The sequence below is a fragment of the Octodon degus genome, unplaced genomic scaffold (assembly GCF_000260255.1).
Source record: "Octodon degus isolate 3935 unplaced genomic scaffold, OctDeg1.0 scaffold00194, whole genome shotgun sequence".
Classification (NCBI taxonomy): domain Eukaryota; kingdom Metazoa; phylum Chordata; class Mammalia; order Rodentia; family Octodontidae; genus Octodon; species Octodon degus.
In genome coordinates this window covers 1266521-1281749 of record NW_004524770.1, presented here as the reverse complement: position 1 = coordinate 1281749, position 15229 = coordinate 1266521, and the positions used below count along the sequence as shown (strand labels likewise).

The 15229-nt window shown below is 57.7% G+C and overlaps 1 protein-coding gene across 1 annotated transcript; it reads left to right on the top strand.

Annotated features, from left to right (window-relative positions):
• Window positions 1-1163: 1163 nt before the first annotated feature.
• Window positions 1164-14536, top strand: Slc17a9 (solute carrier family 17 member 9). The gene is made up of 13 exons (XM_023704357.1): window positions 1164-1251; window positions 6693-6890; window positions 7043-7182; window positions 8124-8223; window positions 8750-8880; window positions 9325-9421; window positions 9573-9669; window positions 10352-10439; window positions 11571-11605; window positions 12094-12209; window positions 12755-12810; window positions 12924-12953; window positions 13512-14536. Exons 1-13 carry the CDS (start codon window positions 1193-1195, stop codon window positions 13673-13675), a joined length of 1311 nt encoding a protein of 436 aa, XP_023560125.1. The 5' UTR covers window positions 1164-1192; the 3' UTR covers window positions 13676-14536.
• Window positions 14537-15229: the final 693 nt, after the last annotated feature.

Genomic DNA, 15229 nt, shown 5'->3' with positions numbered 1-15229 from the left:
GTTTTGCACCAACACTTTTGCATCTGATACAGATGAAAGATTGATACGGTTTTAGATCCTTTTTTTTTTTTCTCCAGTCCTTGGATTAAGCCCAGGGCCCTGTACATGCTAAGCATATGCTCTACCTCTAGGCTGCATGCCTGCTGCAGGTCTCAATATCTTTAACACCATTCAGCAAGTGTGTGGAGCAGGTCAGTCGTGGACTTGGGTCATGCCAAGGGGCTGCAGAGGCTAAGCTGTTAAGGGCACAGAAGGGTTGGTGCTGAGTGAATCCAGGATTCTGCTTTTAAATGCAATGAGACGCGTTGGCAGGTTTGAGATTGCAGTTGGCCTCTGGCCTCTGTGTGGAGGGAAAGTTCGGGTAGAGCTGGAGGTGGGGGTGGACAGAGGGCCCTGCAGCCTCCAGGTGCGCGTGGCTGGGTGCTCACAGCTTTCCCATGCTGGGCAAATCCGTCATGTGTGCACTGCCAGGGTCCTGTGCAGCTGCTCTGTGTCAGCCTCTGAATCCGCTCCAAGCCTGTCCCACGGTCCCTGACTCTGGCCTGGAGGCTGGCACTCAGGGCACCTTTGCCTGTGAGCTCCGAGGCCAGCGACCACCTTCACAGCTTTCAGCAGGCATCTATGGTACGGACACTGCTAGCACCCGAGTCACCCAGCTCTAGCCAGCCCACTTTGGAGTCCTAGGGATAGAGCCTGCCCCAAAATAGCCATTTAAAAAATTGTTTGCCCTAAGTTTTACTGTCTGCATTTGGTAAAGGATTTATCCCTAATTTTCATTAGATCAGCATAGCCCAGTGGACTTCCCCGGTTTGTAAACAGGAACAGAGACCCCTAAGAATCTCTATCCTGTCCAAGGTCTGCTGGTAGCATGTGTGGGGACTGGGTCTTCCCAGGGCCCTCCGAAGCCAAGAAATCCCCATGCTAAACCTCAAAGCCTGTAGCAGGGTCAGGCATCCTTCCTGTGAGACAGTAGGGGTCCCTGTGGCCTCTCGAGATATCACAGGGGCGGGACCCAAGTGTGTGCGTGGGGGGACTCCTGGTAGTACCAGACAGGCTAGACGGAAGCGCTGCAGAGACTGACACGTGGACTTGGGCGCGCTGCCTGGTGGGTGGGCCAAGCAGGAAGAGGAGGGCCCTGAGGGCCCGGCATTGAGACAGCCTGTGCTCCACACTGTCCCAGCACCACAGCCTGATGCAGCTGTCCACAGATCAGCCTCACAGGGACGCAGCTGAGGATGTCCAGTGGTCCAGGTGGGCCAGGAAGGAGGGGGTAGGGCCCTGGGGTGGAGGGAGCAGAGGACTGCTGCGTGGTGGGCAGCTCGGTAGAAAGTGGGCCTGAAGGCTGCGACCTGCCTGCTGTGGTGGGCTGCCCTCGCTCTCCTCAAGGCTGGCACATTCCTCAGTGGCAATGGCAGCCCCAGGAAGGAAGTTCACAGCCTGTGACCTGGAAGGGGACCCTCCTCCTACTACCAAGTGATAAAGCCTGTACGGTGGCCCCTGAATTCTAATCTTAGCTGGTGGACACTGGGAGTTGTGCGGCATGGAAGTAGCCTTGGAGGCTGGGCAGGGGCACCCCACAGCTAAGTGCAGTGAGCACTAGCTCAGGATCATCCACAAAGACAGACCCTGGGACAAGTGGGGATGAGGCTGTCAGGTCATTTGATGCCACTGTCCCTACTGCTCCATAAGCCAGTAGCCCCACACAAGCCAGGATGGAGCTGGTGGGAGGGTCCTCATGGGAGCCTCCACTCACTCTTGTAGGCTGAGGCCCCTCCACCATGGTGCTGCCTTGGGCAGGGCCTGCCAGTTCCAGAGGCAACCGACTCTGGAGCAGCTGCCTTGGAGGTGCCGGGAAGAAGAAGAGGCAAGGGAGGCCCAAGCTATAGTACCACAGTTGGGTGTTTGGCCAAATGAAGGCACAGCAGCAGCTTAAGAAGCCCAGCAGGACAGGGCCGAGGGAGAGGCAGAGCTGCAGGAATGTGGGGAACCTCCAGTGCCAATTAGAAGAGGGGGGTGTCATAGAGTGTGCCCAGATCAGGGCCACCACTCCTCCTGCCCCACCCCATGTTTATCCAGGTGTCTCTCCCTGGCCCGCAGTGTGAGCCAGGGCCTGTAGAACATTCCAAAAAATTTACTGCAGGTTGCAGCGGCTCCAGCACTCACCACGCTACTTCTCCCCTTGATTTGTCATGGCATTTGCTGGAACTCTGGGGCTTGATGGGGTTGAGGACATCCACAACCCACACACAGGCAATAAGCACAGCAATGGGTGCATGGTTGAGAGGCAGGTCTCTGTGAATCAGAGGCCCGTCAAAGCTGGGGGCAGAATTTGGGAGGGGCTTCTAGTCACCCGGCCCTGGGGCCACATGTTCCTGCTCTGAACTGAGGACCGCGTGATCACCAGCTTGCTCAGCCGCGGCTGCTTCTGAAGGCTGTGTACAGGAAGCAAAAGGCTCACAGGAAGTACCTTGCCACACCGGGAGGGTCGCCTGTGGGCGGTGGATCTCGTCAGGTGCTCCTGCCCTAAGCAAGATGGGCCTGGGGCCCCCAAATCACCCTCTGCTAGTGGGCCAGACTTTCCGCTCTGTGTCCTCAGTGGTTGTGGAGGGTGTGTTGCTCTCCTGCCTTCAGGGGTTAGGGAGGAAGCCGGCGTGGCCTTCACCCTGCGGGAGCTGGGTGCTCCTGCAGGCCTTCCTGCCCGGGGCCTTCATCAGCACCATCTGTGGGCCAGTAGCTTGTCAATGTTCTGCACCTGCTTGCCTACGAGCCTAGCCCCATGGCGCTCTCCACACTATGCACGCAGGCCTTTTGGAGGAGGTGGCAATCCCAGCTGGCTTTGCTGTTACTAGCTGGCCTCCCTCACAGAATAGCAGGGCCAGGCCTTTGTACGTGCTTAGGGAGAGGTGGCATCTTGGACAGATCCTTGACCCCTTTCTGGTGGAGGTGACCCATTGCTGCTTTGACCACATAAAGGAATGAAGATTGTTTTCTTTCTCTCTCTCTCTCTCTCTTTTTTTTTTTTTTTTTTTTTTTTTTTTTTTTTTTTTTTTGAGACAGGGCCTCACTGTGTAGTTCAGGCTGGTCTTAAACTCACTTTGTAGACCCGGTGATCCTCCTGCCTCAGCCTCCTGAGTGCTGGAATGGCAGGCATGCACCATCATCCCTGGCCTATGTGCCTTTTTTTTTTTTTTTCTGGTGGTACCAGGGATTGAACTCAGGACCCCGCACTTAACAGACAAGCACTTATTCTACTGAACTATCTCCCCGGCAAATGCTCCTTTTCAAAGGCAACTTTGGACTATGTGGCTTTTAGTGGAAGTTACAAGTGTCCCTCCCATGCCCTTGCTGCAAGCCTGTGTGTCCAAACTTCTTGCACATGTTGACAGAGAACTCGCCCAGGATTGTCTCTGGAGGCCAGGCAGGGCTGTGGGACAGGACTCGGCAAGCTGGCTAAGTGGCGGCAGTGTGGACTGTCACCCTGTGTTCCCAGTGAACCAATGGCAGTGTTTACTTAGGACAGTGGCCCAGCAAGGGAAGGAAGACGGGAACCAGGTGCAGCTGGGGGCTCTTGCAGGGCAAGGTTTTGTCAAGTGCAAGGGTAGGCTCCAAAGGAGACTTGGCTGTCCGAGTCTGGCAGTTCAAGCCACTCCCAGCGAGCAGCCCCAGGGTCTCGTGTCACGTCCAGAAAGAATGCGGAAGGCTCAGAAACCCGGTTCCTGGTGAGCTGAAGAAGGACCAGGATGGGCCTCACGCGTCCAGGCAGCCCTCACTTCACAAGTGGGTTTGCAGTTGCCCCCACAGGCCTCAGAATGATCCCACCCACCACTCCCTGCTGACTGCCTACCCAGCACGGTGACCTCTGATTCCATAAAAATGGTTAGCACTGGGGGCCCCAGGTCCTGCGAGGCAGCGAGCGATGAGTTCACCCCTATATGGCATAGCCATGCTCTGCCCTAAGCAGGGAGCACCTGCCTTCCCAGACACCCTCACTTGTGTCTCCTGCCACACAGACTGTGCTGAATCGCTCTTTTTTTTTTTTTTTTTTTTTTTTTTTTTTAATTTAAAACAAACTGTGTGTTTCAGAATGACCGTGAAGATAGAGCAGTTTCTGAACACCCTGCCCTGTGTTCCCTATTAACGCTGTAAATGAGTGGAGCTCACCAGCTTGGATGAGCCGACACGGATTGCTTCATCTAGCTGCTCCCGTCCCTGTCCAGATCCCGGGACGTTTAGTACTCACCCCCACAGCTGCTGGGGGACATTGCCGCTGATCACCCGAAGGTCCCTAGCAGGACCGGCCAGACCTCTGCGCACCCCCCTTCCGTGTCTGGCTGTGGGTCCTCAGAAAGAGGGGTCTTTCACCACACCCTGCTGCTGCCAAACCTGGCCCATTTGGCTCACCCTGCACGGTGCCAATTACTGAAATAGTGAGTTCTACAAGGTAGTGTTTGTTCACTACTCAGCGAAACGGGATGGGAGAGCACAACTGTGTCCACCTACCTCCTCAGGGCTGAGGTGCATGGAGAGGGACTGGCAGCGAGGATGTCACGCCTGGTCCATGCTCATCAGCAGTCACCACCTGCCCTCGAGTCCACATCATCTCTACTTCAAAAATTGGTCATTTCTGAAGTCCACTGAAAGCAAGTGACTAAGAGTAAAGTGGGTGATGCCTAGAGGGTCCACCTAGGTTTCCCCCCAGGGTCTCTGTTAGGGTCCCTACTGGACAGACAGGGCCAGGGTCAACCTAAGGCTCACTGACATTTAAAGGACAAGCAGGTGGAAAGTACAGAAGCCCTCTGCCCCACCCTGGGCTGCCAGTCACGTGGACCCCACCCCCACTCGCTGCCTGTGCCCTGCCAGTGTTTGGGCCTCACTTCTCTTGGTCCCTTTTTAAATTTGTTTTCTGCTGGTTATTTTGGACTAGCAGAGTCTGGCTTGCCTTTGCTTGCAAGGGTCTGTGGAGCAAGGCCCTAGAGGGCAATCGGCAGTGCTGGAGGGAGGGTGGGAGAGGGGAAGAGAAGAGGTGGGGGAGCCCTGAGCAGCAGAAACTGCAGAGGGCTGGCGGCTCGTTAGCCCCTGAGCTAGCTCTCACCCAGTCGTGCTGAGCCAGGAAGCAGAGGGCAAGGACAGGCTGAGAACCCAGGGCCAGAGCCACAGGGCTTGCCCTGGCAGGCCCCAGGCAGGGCAGGAGCAGGGAGGGGAGCTGTCCACTTGTCCTTCCACAGCCCTTCTTCATCCCAAAGATGAGTGTGCCCCTGAGCGGCGAGGGCTGCCATCCCCCGAGAGGGGACCAGAGTGCCACCAGCTGCAGGCCCTGAGGCTGGGTCGGAGAGGCTGTCACCGCAGTCACCTTCTTGGGCCTCTCTCCTTCCCCTCCTGTGCACATCAGCTGCAGCCCCTGTCACCAGCCAGGGCAAGGCAGAGAGACCTGTCCCAAGTCACTCCAAGAGAGCTGGGATTAGGGTCTGGCCTGAATGACCGTTCACTCTGCTGGAGTTTTATATATATATATATATATATATATATATATATATATTTGTTATCACCACATAGAAATGAGAGGTTTTATTTTATTTATTTATATTTATTTATTTATTTATTTATTTATTTTTGGATTTTAGGGAAGGGCCTACAGAGTGTTCAGGGTCTCACCACTAGATTGGACTCCTAGTGATCCGTCTGTTCTTTTTGGGTTTTTGGGTTTTTTTTTTGTGATCCACCTGTTCACAGCCTCCCAAGAGCTGGGATTACAGATGCACACCACCACGCCCAGTCTCAACTGCTGCCTCAGTGTGCCCCTGGGGGGCAGGGCTGGCAAGGCAGGCCTGGGATTGAACCCAGCCCCTGCACTTTCTTGCAGGTGCTTTCATCCTCTGAGCTATTTGGCCGGCCCTGAGAGGTTTTATTTTAAAGAGCTCCAAGCTTTATCTGCATGCCTGATAGACCTTGAGAACTTGCTGGAGGGAACAGGCTTCTGTGGTGTAGGAGAGCGTGAAGGACCTAGGCCCCGTGCACCTGTCGCCTTCCATCCCCGTGGTCTCTCAGCAGCGAGCTAGCAGCACAATGAGCTGAACCTAGGAGCTATCGCTGCCTGGGTTCCTCCTCCCAGGTCCCAACATCTCTAGCACTGCCCTGTCCACTCCTGGCCTTCATCCTACCTGCCCCAGGGACTTCGGTTGCGAAGACTTGCTGGCTTCTCCCGCAGGTCCCCCGCGGCTCACAGCTCCACTCTCGGACCCTCTTGTCCCACCTGATCCTGGCCACCTCTAGGTCTGCTGCCACCTCTTGGTGTGTTGTGAGTGGTCAGTCCTACCTGGCTGCCTTCCTGGGCCACTGTGGTCCACTAAAAGCGTAAGAATGTGGGCACCGCACATGCCAGTCATCCACGTGGGCCACTGCTGCCGTCCTGGCTGTGTGTGGCATTTGCTTGGGCTCTGGGTAGCTGGGCACGTTCCATCGTTCCCTTCCCCTGCCCTTGGTACAGGCTGTCCCAACTGTTTCCAGTCTTGCTGTCATGCCTAGCACCTGCTGTGTTCTCCTTGGAGTACAAAACAAGCACCAAGGAGGCTGTCCCAATTCCTACCCCTTTCACGGTCATGTGCATGACAGTGTCCCCTGGCCCCTGGAGGCTCTTCAGTAGGCAGGGCTGCCCATGGGCCCCTCCAGGGCCTGACTCTCCTCCTCTTCCACAGGCCTGAGTGCCAGGCATGGACAGGAATTCTGCTGCTGGGCACCTGTTTGCTGTACTGTGTGCGGGTCACCATGCCTGTCTGTGTGGTTGCCATGAGCCAAGACTTCGGCTGGAACAAGAAGGAGGCTGGTGTTGTGCTCAGCAGCTTCTTCTGGGGCTACTGCCTGACACAGGTTGTGGGAGGCCACCTTGGGGACCGGTAACTGCTCTCCCCACACCCCATTGCCCAGCGTAAGGGCAGCACCTCCTCTGTGGAGGGAGGGGCAATTGCCCACTCCAAGACCAATCAGCAAGAGCAGCACCCTGTGCCTGCCGCCCAGCCACCTGTCTGTCCCTCTGTGTCTTCTCTAGCGTCGGCGGCGAGAAGGTCATCCTGCTGTCGGCCTCCACCTGGGGCCTCATCACTGTGGCCACCCCTGCGCTCGCCCACCTTGGCAGGGCCCACCTGGTCTCCATGGCCTGCTCACGCGTTCTCACAGGACTGCTTCAAGGCAAGGGGCCCCTGTGTCATTCCCTTGTGCTCTGGTTTCAACTCTGGCCCCAGGTGGGGTGTGTACTCGTGTGTCTGCCCTGGGAGGGGGCCACTTATTGGGGGTTGGGTTGGGGGGTGCCCTCCATTTCTGCGTAGGTTATCCACAGCAGTGAGGACATTCAAGGCGCTCCAGCCCTGTGGCTTTCCTGCACTGTGAGCATTTGCCATCTGGGGAGGGACAGGTGGCTGACAGTGGCCTTGAGGAAGGGGGCCTCCGGCGTTTTAAGCCAGCAGGCGGCTCTCAGTTCTGGGAGGGACCCAGGCAGACGTTCCTAAGTAACTGTCATGGCTAACACAAGTGCAGAGTGCGGGCTCCACACCCTGTGGACATGGGCTGTGAGTTCCTTAAGTTCCTCTCACTTTGCCCTGGGACTCCCTCAAAGCCCCTCCACAATGGAGTTCTGAAACCCTCTAAAATGGGAAGACATGGAGTCATTTCCAAACTTTTGGACAGTGGTGTCCAAAAGAAATTCTAGGAGGGAATTGATCTGTAAAACTGCAGCTCAGATACCTCTTCTGGGGGAGGCGCGGGTATGCAATGAGGTGTGTGAGGGTCCCAGGCCCGGCCTGGAGGGTGGTGTGCAGGTGTGTCTGCGCAGGGGCTGTGGGGAGAGCCGGGAGTGGGTGCTGGGAAGGTGCCAGCCGGGAAGCAGGCGTCGTCCTCACTGCTCTTGCACACCGCTTTGCATGCTTTCACTCACCCAGCTCGTTGCTCAGCCAAGTATTATTAAAAGCCCAGTCCTGCTGATCCCTAGGGTTGGTGAGGCAATGCCAGGGACCCGTGGGCCTTGCTGGGTTACAGCCCTTGCTTGAGCAGGCGGCCAGGACCCGGCTGCCAGCAGGTGGCTCTCAGCGGTGCTCGCTGGTGCCTGGGCAACTGGGATGCTCTGCTTGTTCCAGGCGTGTACTTCCCTGCCTTGACCAGCCTGCTGTCGCAGCGTGTGCCGGAGAGTGAGCGGGCCCTCGCCTACAGCACTGTGGGGGCTGGCTCCCAGTTTGGGTAAGGCCCAACCTCAGAGGGAAGGGGAGACCAGGGATGAGGAGCAGCCTTCAGGGCCAGTGAAGGTGGGGTTTGGTCCCCAGGTAGCCCCCAGTGTCCTCTTTGACACATTATGCAAAAAAAAAAAAAAAAAAATCAATGTATATACATTTTATTTCCGTGTTTAAGTCACCCTTTCTTTTCACTGTGTTGTTTTTGTTTTTGTTTCTTGTTCAAAAGATCCACGTGACAATTTGTGTGTCAATCTGAAAGCTTAAAACCAAGAAATTAAAAACCACTTCGGCCATAGAGTAGCAGTGTCCCTGACCCCTGTCCCCAAGGCTGACCCCAAACTCCCTGATCCCACAGCTCCGTGGTAGAAAGTCTCTCCTGAGCCCTGGGAACCCTTAGTAAAGCCTGCGGGGACAGAGACTTGCAGGCAGCTGCTTCTTTCCTGGGGCTCTGCTCGCAGCGGGGTGCCCTAGGGTGTCTCCTTGCGGGGAGAGAGCCATGGAGGGTCATGGCTACCTCCTCCCTGTCCTGCTAGGACACTGGTGACAGGCGCCGTGGGCTCCCTACTCCTGGACTGGGGTGGCTGGCAGAGTGTCTTTTACTTCTCGGGTGGCCTCACCTTGCTCTGGGTGTGTTACGTGCACAGGTACCTGCTGCATGGAAAAGGTAACTGTAGCCCCTCGGGCTGGTCCTGCAGTGCCCTGCCCTTGTAGGCAGGGCCACCAAGCACTGTAGAGCAGAGTCACTCCACAAGGCCCTGGGGCTGGGCTGGGATCTGGTCAGAGCAGTCCTCAAGGCTGCAGCCTGAGAAAGACCCTTGAGTTCTGAGCTCTCAGCCTACACAGCAATCTGATTCAATCTATAAATCCCCATACTGGACACTAAGGCAGAGAGGAGACCGGCAGGCAAAGGCGAAGGCAGGTGGCAGGGGCAGCTGAGACCTCAGGTGGCCAGGAGGGGCTCATCGCTCCCCCCAGGTGATGCAGATTGTTAGGGGCTCTTTAGGGAGGGCCAGTGAGGTGTGTCCCAACCCTCTGGAGCAACCCCTACTGAGGGGCTAGTGTCACCTCACCCTGACAGCTGTTGCTTTGAATGTACTTGTCCTACCAGATCACATCCTGGCCCTGGGTGTCCTGGTACAAGGCCTGCCCCTGGCCAGGCCCTCCAAAGTGCCCTGGAGACAGCTCTTCCAGAAGCCTTCTGTCTGGTAAGCTGGGGCTGGAGTGGAGGAGCAGAGCACAGCACCCAGGGGTGTGGGTCTTTGGTGCCCCAGGGGAAGGGGTGAGCAACTTCTGCAGGTGCAACCTGGGGGAGAGTGCATGGGGCAGGCGAAGCCCTGAGCCCGGTGCCCCATGCAGGGCGGCCATCTGCGCCCAGCTGTCTTCGGCATGTTCCTTCTTCATCCTCCTGTCATGGCTGCCCACCTTCTTCAAGGAGACCTTCCCCCACTCCAAGGTGCGTCCCCTGCCTGCCCAGGGCTCGCGCAGCAGCAGGAGAGTTAGACTGTGGCAAGCCCTTGGTCCCCGTGTGCAGCTGCAGGAGCCCTTGGCTCTGTGTTGCTTCTGACCTCCCGTGGGCTGTGCTTTGTGATGGCTGCGTTCACACTCAGCAGCGGGGGCTGGCTCGGAGGCCTTGCGCTCTTCTGACACTGCAGCTTCCCTGCCCAGGGTCCTGCCTGCTGCCCTGCAGCGCCTGGCCTCTGCCTGGACAGCATCTTTCAATGCTGTTCTCAAGGAAGACTTCAGCATGGCCAGGGCGTGCACAGAGGGTCCTCTGTCTTGGCTGGGTTCCTCCACCCAGGCAGGCAGCCATCCTCTTCCTGGCTTGCTGACCAGAACCTTCTGGGCAGTGCATTCCTGGGGTGAACACTGCCCAGCTCTGGCCCTGCCTGGTCATGGTGTGGGGAGCACTGTGGGGAACTCAGGCGGCAGCACAGCCACGGTGGGCCTGGCACTCCCCAGGGGTGGTGATGGTCCAGGTGGCTGTGGCCTGGTGGAGCCTGCCCCCCCAGTTCCCTCTGCCTTTGGGCGAGCCCGTGGCGGGGGTGGGGGGTGCTCCCAGGCAGCCGTGGACTTGCATGGCTCTCCTGCGTTGCGTCCTCTCCAGGGCCACCTCTGAGCTGAGCCCTACCCTGCAGGGCTGGGTCTTCAACGTGGTGCCGTGGCTGGCTGCTATTCCTGCCAGTCTGTTCAGCGGGTTTCTCTCTGACCAGCTCATCAGTCAGGGTGAGTGCTGGGGAGCTGTACCTGCCATGAGGGACCCCACCTTCAAGCCAGCTTAGCGGTGGGTATAGCCCCTTTCCTTGAGCTTAGACTCCCCACTAACGGGAGAGGTAGATGCAGTATGAAGACCTGCTCTCACAGTCTGGCTCTGCAGCTCTTTCCTGGGGCCAGCCAAGCCCCCGGGCCTCTGCAGGAGAGGCGGCACGCAGGAGCCGGAGGTCACAGGTGCCCGGATTGGCTCTTGAACCCTTTGAGCTCCCAAGGAGGTGATGCTTCATGCTCCACCTTGAGCTCCCCACACATTTCCTGCAGCTCGTGGCGCTCCAGGGCAAAGTCCTGAGACCTGTGTCCATTCTCAGCCTGTGCTGTTTCCCTCAGCTCGGCCGCACAGGCAGGCACAGCACCAACACCCACAAGCCCAGCCCCGAGAAAGGCTGTGGGTCAAAACTTTGAGTCTCCCTTTGGCAAATTAGGGAGACACTACCTTAAAATAGAAGATGAAAAGGGCTGGGGATGAAGCTCAGTGGTAGGGTATACCTAAATTCCACCCCTAGAACCTAGAAAGTAAGGAAAGAAAGGAAAAGAGGGAGGGAAGGAGGGAGGGAGAAAGCAAGCAAGCAAGCAAGCAAGCAAAGGGAGCCAGGCTTGGCGGTGCACGCCTGCAATCCCAGCACTCAGGAAGCTGAGGAAGGAGGATTGTTGGGAGTCTGAGAGCAGCCTATGCTATAAAGTGAGCTCCACACCAGCCGAGCTGCATAGCAAGATCCTGTCTCAAAAAGACCAAGACCAAAACAAGATGACAGCAAAGGGAAAAGGTAACATCATTCACTTGTGGAAAAGCAGAAGCCTCAAAGACAGAGGAAACAGTTCTCCCTGGCCTGGAGCTTGGCACCTCGGTGGCACCCACACACGCTCTTCTTAATTTTCTGTCTGGGCCGTGGGCTCAGGAATCCTCTGATGAGCACACTGTGTGCAGAGCCAGCTCGCCGTGGCTGGAGACCCCTGCACCTTCAGCCTGGAGCCTGTCCCACCCCCCACCCTCATGGCTGTGCACGTGGCACCCTTCTCGGGAACACTGGAGGGCCAGCCCAGTGGGCTAACGGGGACCCATCCTGGGTCTGTCTCCCTGCCCAGGTTACAGAGCCATCACCGTGCGGAAGTTCATGCAGGTAGGAAAGCCCTTCCAGGTCTTCTCTGGACATCCCTGTTTTGTTCTGGCATCTTGGGAGCCAAGGGGTGCATTCCTGAGTCATTTGATTTCAGGGACCAGGCCAAGGTCAAGGTCATGAGCTGAGGAAGCTGCCCCTGCAATAGGCACAGCCCTCATCCCTCAGAGCAGGGCCCCTTCCCAGGCTTGAGGACTGGCATGAAAGGCCAGGCTGCCCAGGCCAGTTTAGGCAGGTGCCAGAGGGCATGCTGGGCCAGGATGGTGGGTGGCTGAGGAAGTTCCACCCTGAGCCCTGACCCAGCTCTCTGTGCCCCACCTGGGCCTCTGCCCACCATCTCCACAAGCTGAGCTCACCGGTAGGTCCTGGTCCCTGGTGTCCCCTGGGGAGGCCCCAGCCCAGGAGCTGTTGCTCATGGCCACCTGGGTGGCCACAGTGTAGGGCCAAGCTATCCCAGGCCTGGTGCCGTCCATCAGCCCTCTTGTCCACAGGTGATGGGCCTTGGCCTGTCCAGCGTTTTTGCACTCTGTCTGGGTCATACATCTAGCTTTCTCAAGGCTGTGGTCTTTGCGTCAGCCTCCATCGGCCTCCAGACCTTCAACCACAGGTGAAGGCCCCTGCCCCACCCACCCACGCTGCCAGGGTGCCCAGGCCTTGAGGCCTGTGAGTGGTCCTGTGAGAGGTCATTCGGCTGTGCTGACCTGGGCTCCGGCTGGTGCAGCCTAGTACTGCATACCGGGAGCTCCCAAGAGAGGCGGGCAGTAGGGTGGGAGGGAATGACTGCTGCTGGAGGAGGTGCAGGGAGAGAGGCTCACCGCTACACAGCAGCTGCAGTGTCCCTGCTGTCCACTTCTCTCCATGTCTGTCCTGAGCCTGCACCTTCCCCACCTGAGTACTAGCAGCTGCATTTAAACTTTTAGAATCAGCAGTGCAGGGTCATTCAGATCATCAAATGGGCCTGCATGTGGGTGCGGCAAACATGCCTTCCCTGCTGCTTGTCTGTTCTCGGGGGTAGCTGCCGGGTCTGCTTCCCTTGTGGGTGAGGAGAGCTGGGTGGGGGCACCCTCTCCCACGCTCCACCAGCTCCTCCTAGCTATGCAGGGGTCACCCGGCCCCGTGGCCCCTCACCACCTTCTTTCCTGTTTCTCACAGTGGCATCTCCGTTAACATCCAAGACCTGGCCCCATCCTGTGCCGGCTTTCTGTTTGGTGAGGGCCCTGCTCACCTCAGCTGTGGCCAGCGGGGCTGCCCCAGGCGGGTGGGCAGCGAGAGCCCGGGGCAGTTCTCTGATGTCCTTATTCTCTCTCTGGCCTGCTCACAGGTGTGGCCAACACTGCAGGGGCCTTGGCAGGTGAGGGGTGTGCCTCCATGCCCAGGTGTCACCTGCCCTTTGGGTTGGACCCGCTGGGGAGCTTGTGAGGGGGTGGTTGGTGGTCTTCATCCCTCCTGGCTCCTCTGGTCCTGTGAATGAGGTGTGGCATACTTGGAGGGGTCCCAGCATCAGTGGAAGGCATGAACCCCAGAGCTGGCCCAGGAGACCCCGTAGCAAGCATCTGCTTGGCTGATGGCAGGTAGCCCAGGTGGAGGTCAGGTGGAGGTCAGGTCCAGGAGCCTGGGGACCCTCCAGATGCTCCCTGCCCCCTCTGAGCGCCCAGGTCGCCAGGCTCACTCCCCATCCGCGTTGCTCTGCCACCCTTCAGAGATATGTGGTGAGGGGGACATGGTGACCTCGGAGGCTTCTTCCCTCTGAAACCTTGTGAGTCTTGAGCTTGGCCCTTCTTTGGCCCGGTAATTCAGAAGCCCAGATTCACCCTGGGGTCCGTGGGGTGCCAGGTCCCTGGCTCCTCTCTGTCCTTCCTCGGAGTGCTGGGGCAGGCACTCAGCCTGCCTGTGCCTGTCCTCACTCCAGGTGTGGTGGGCGTGTGTCTGGGAGGCTACCTGATCGAGGCCACAGGCTCCTGGACGTGTCTGTTTAACCTGGTGGCCATCATCAGCAACCTGGGGCTGGGCACCTTCCTGGTGTTCGGGCAGGCCCAGAGGGTGGACCTGAGCCCCACCCGCGAGGACCTCTAGCTTCTGACCTGCTGGCCCAAGGGTCCTGGTACCTGCAGCCTCCAGGGATGATGGGCTTCATCTGAGGCTCAGCTGCTCTTGACCACAAAGCAGAAGCAGAGGATGAAGACCCAGCAGTCGGGTGGCTCCCAGGGACCCACATGAGCTGAGGCAGGGGCTAGGGCAGGGCCCTGGAAGGCTGGGTCGGGCTTGGGCTTGTTGCCTCAGTCCCCACAGCGGGGACATCCCTGCCCTCCTCACAGCTGCTGTGACCATGGCCTGCAGTTGGCTGCCTGTGGGGACAAATGCAGGAGCCACGGGGCAGGCTGAGCCCCTCCGCCTCTCCGATGGCTCCCACACGCTGACTGTGGGGCACTTGGCTGGAGGCCAGCTCCCTGACTCCTGCATCATAGGCCCCTCCTGTGTCCCTGCCTCCACTCGTGGCAATCAGAAAGGGCTACAGACATTGCCCAATGTCGGGGAAGGGGCACCCCAGCAGAGCCATGGTGCTCATGAGGGCCTCAGTCCGACTTCTCCCTGCAGCCAGGCTGCCACCACGGAAGCCCATGACATCCAGATGCCCCCACAGCCCTTGTCCCCCATCCTGTGGACCCCATGGCACTACTGACATGGCCTGGGCCCATGAACCCCTGGGACCTTCCCAAGGCCCTGCCAGGACTCTCCTGCTGTGAAGGGAATGTCAGCACCTCCCTGGTGGTGCACCTTGCACTGCAGAGCAAAGATGCACCCTTCTTTCCGGCCATATCCTCCTGCCTCCCTGTTGTACTTGAGGAGGAGCTGATGGTTTCATAAATTAGTAGATTCTGCAAGTTGAATATGTATACGAGGAGAAAAGAAACTATAAAAGTGTGGAAAGTCATACCAAAGTTTTATTTAAATAACAATTAAATTATTTTAGAAAGAAGATTGCTTTGTTTTAAAACTTGAAAAAAATCTGAGGCTTTGCACTACATTCTCAGCTCACTTTTTATATCTTATTTTGAGGTAGGTTCTCCCCAAGCTGTTCAGGCTGGGCTGGAACTTGCAGTCTTCCTGCCTCCCAGAGTGCTGGGATTATAGGTTGAGACACAAAGCCCTGCTAACACTCTTGTTTTTCAGAATAAATATGTGTTAAATTGTGTATCCTATCCTCGATGAGGCCAGTGGGAGTCAGAACCAGGTCAAAGGAGAATCCCTGGATCAGGACCTGATGTCCTGCCTCGGCCACCGTGGGTGGTGGCCGGTCCAGCCCTGCAGAGATGCTTGCCCGTGTAGACAAGAACCAGCGGCTGTGCCCAGAGCTTTCCAGAGCCAGGCGGCATCCAGAACTAGACCACCTGTGCGCGCTGACAGGACAGGGACCATCTTTCGAGTAAGGACATGTTTTCCCCGTGGCCTCCAGTTTTGATCACAAAGAATCTTGAAGGATGTGTTTGGTTCAGAGTCTAGTGGGGGGGCAGACCTGGCCCCTTCTTCAGTACGGCAAGAGCTGGCTCTGCTGGGGGCTTCTGGGAGCCTCAGGCTGGGCTCCAGGTTCCTCTATACACGCAGTCCTGAGGCCAGGAGCCCTCCAAG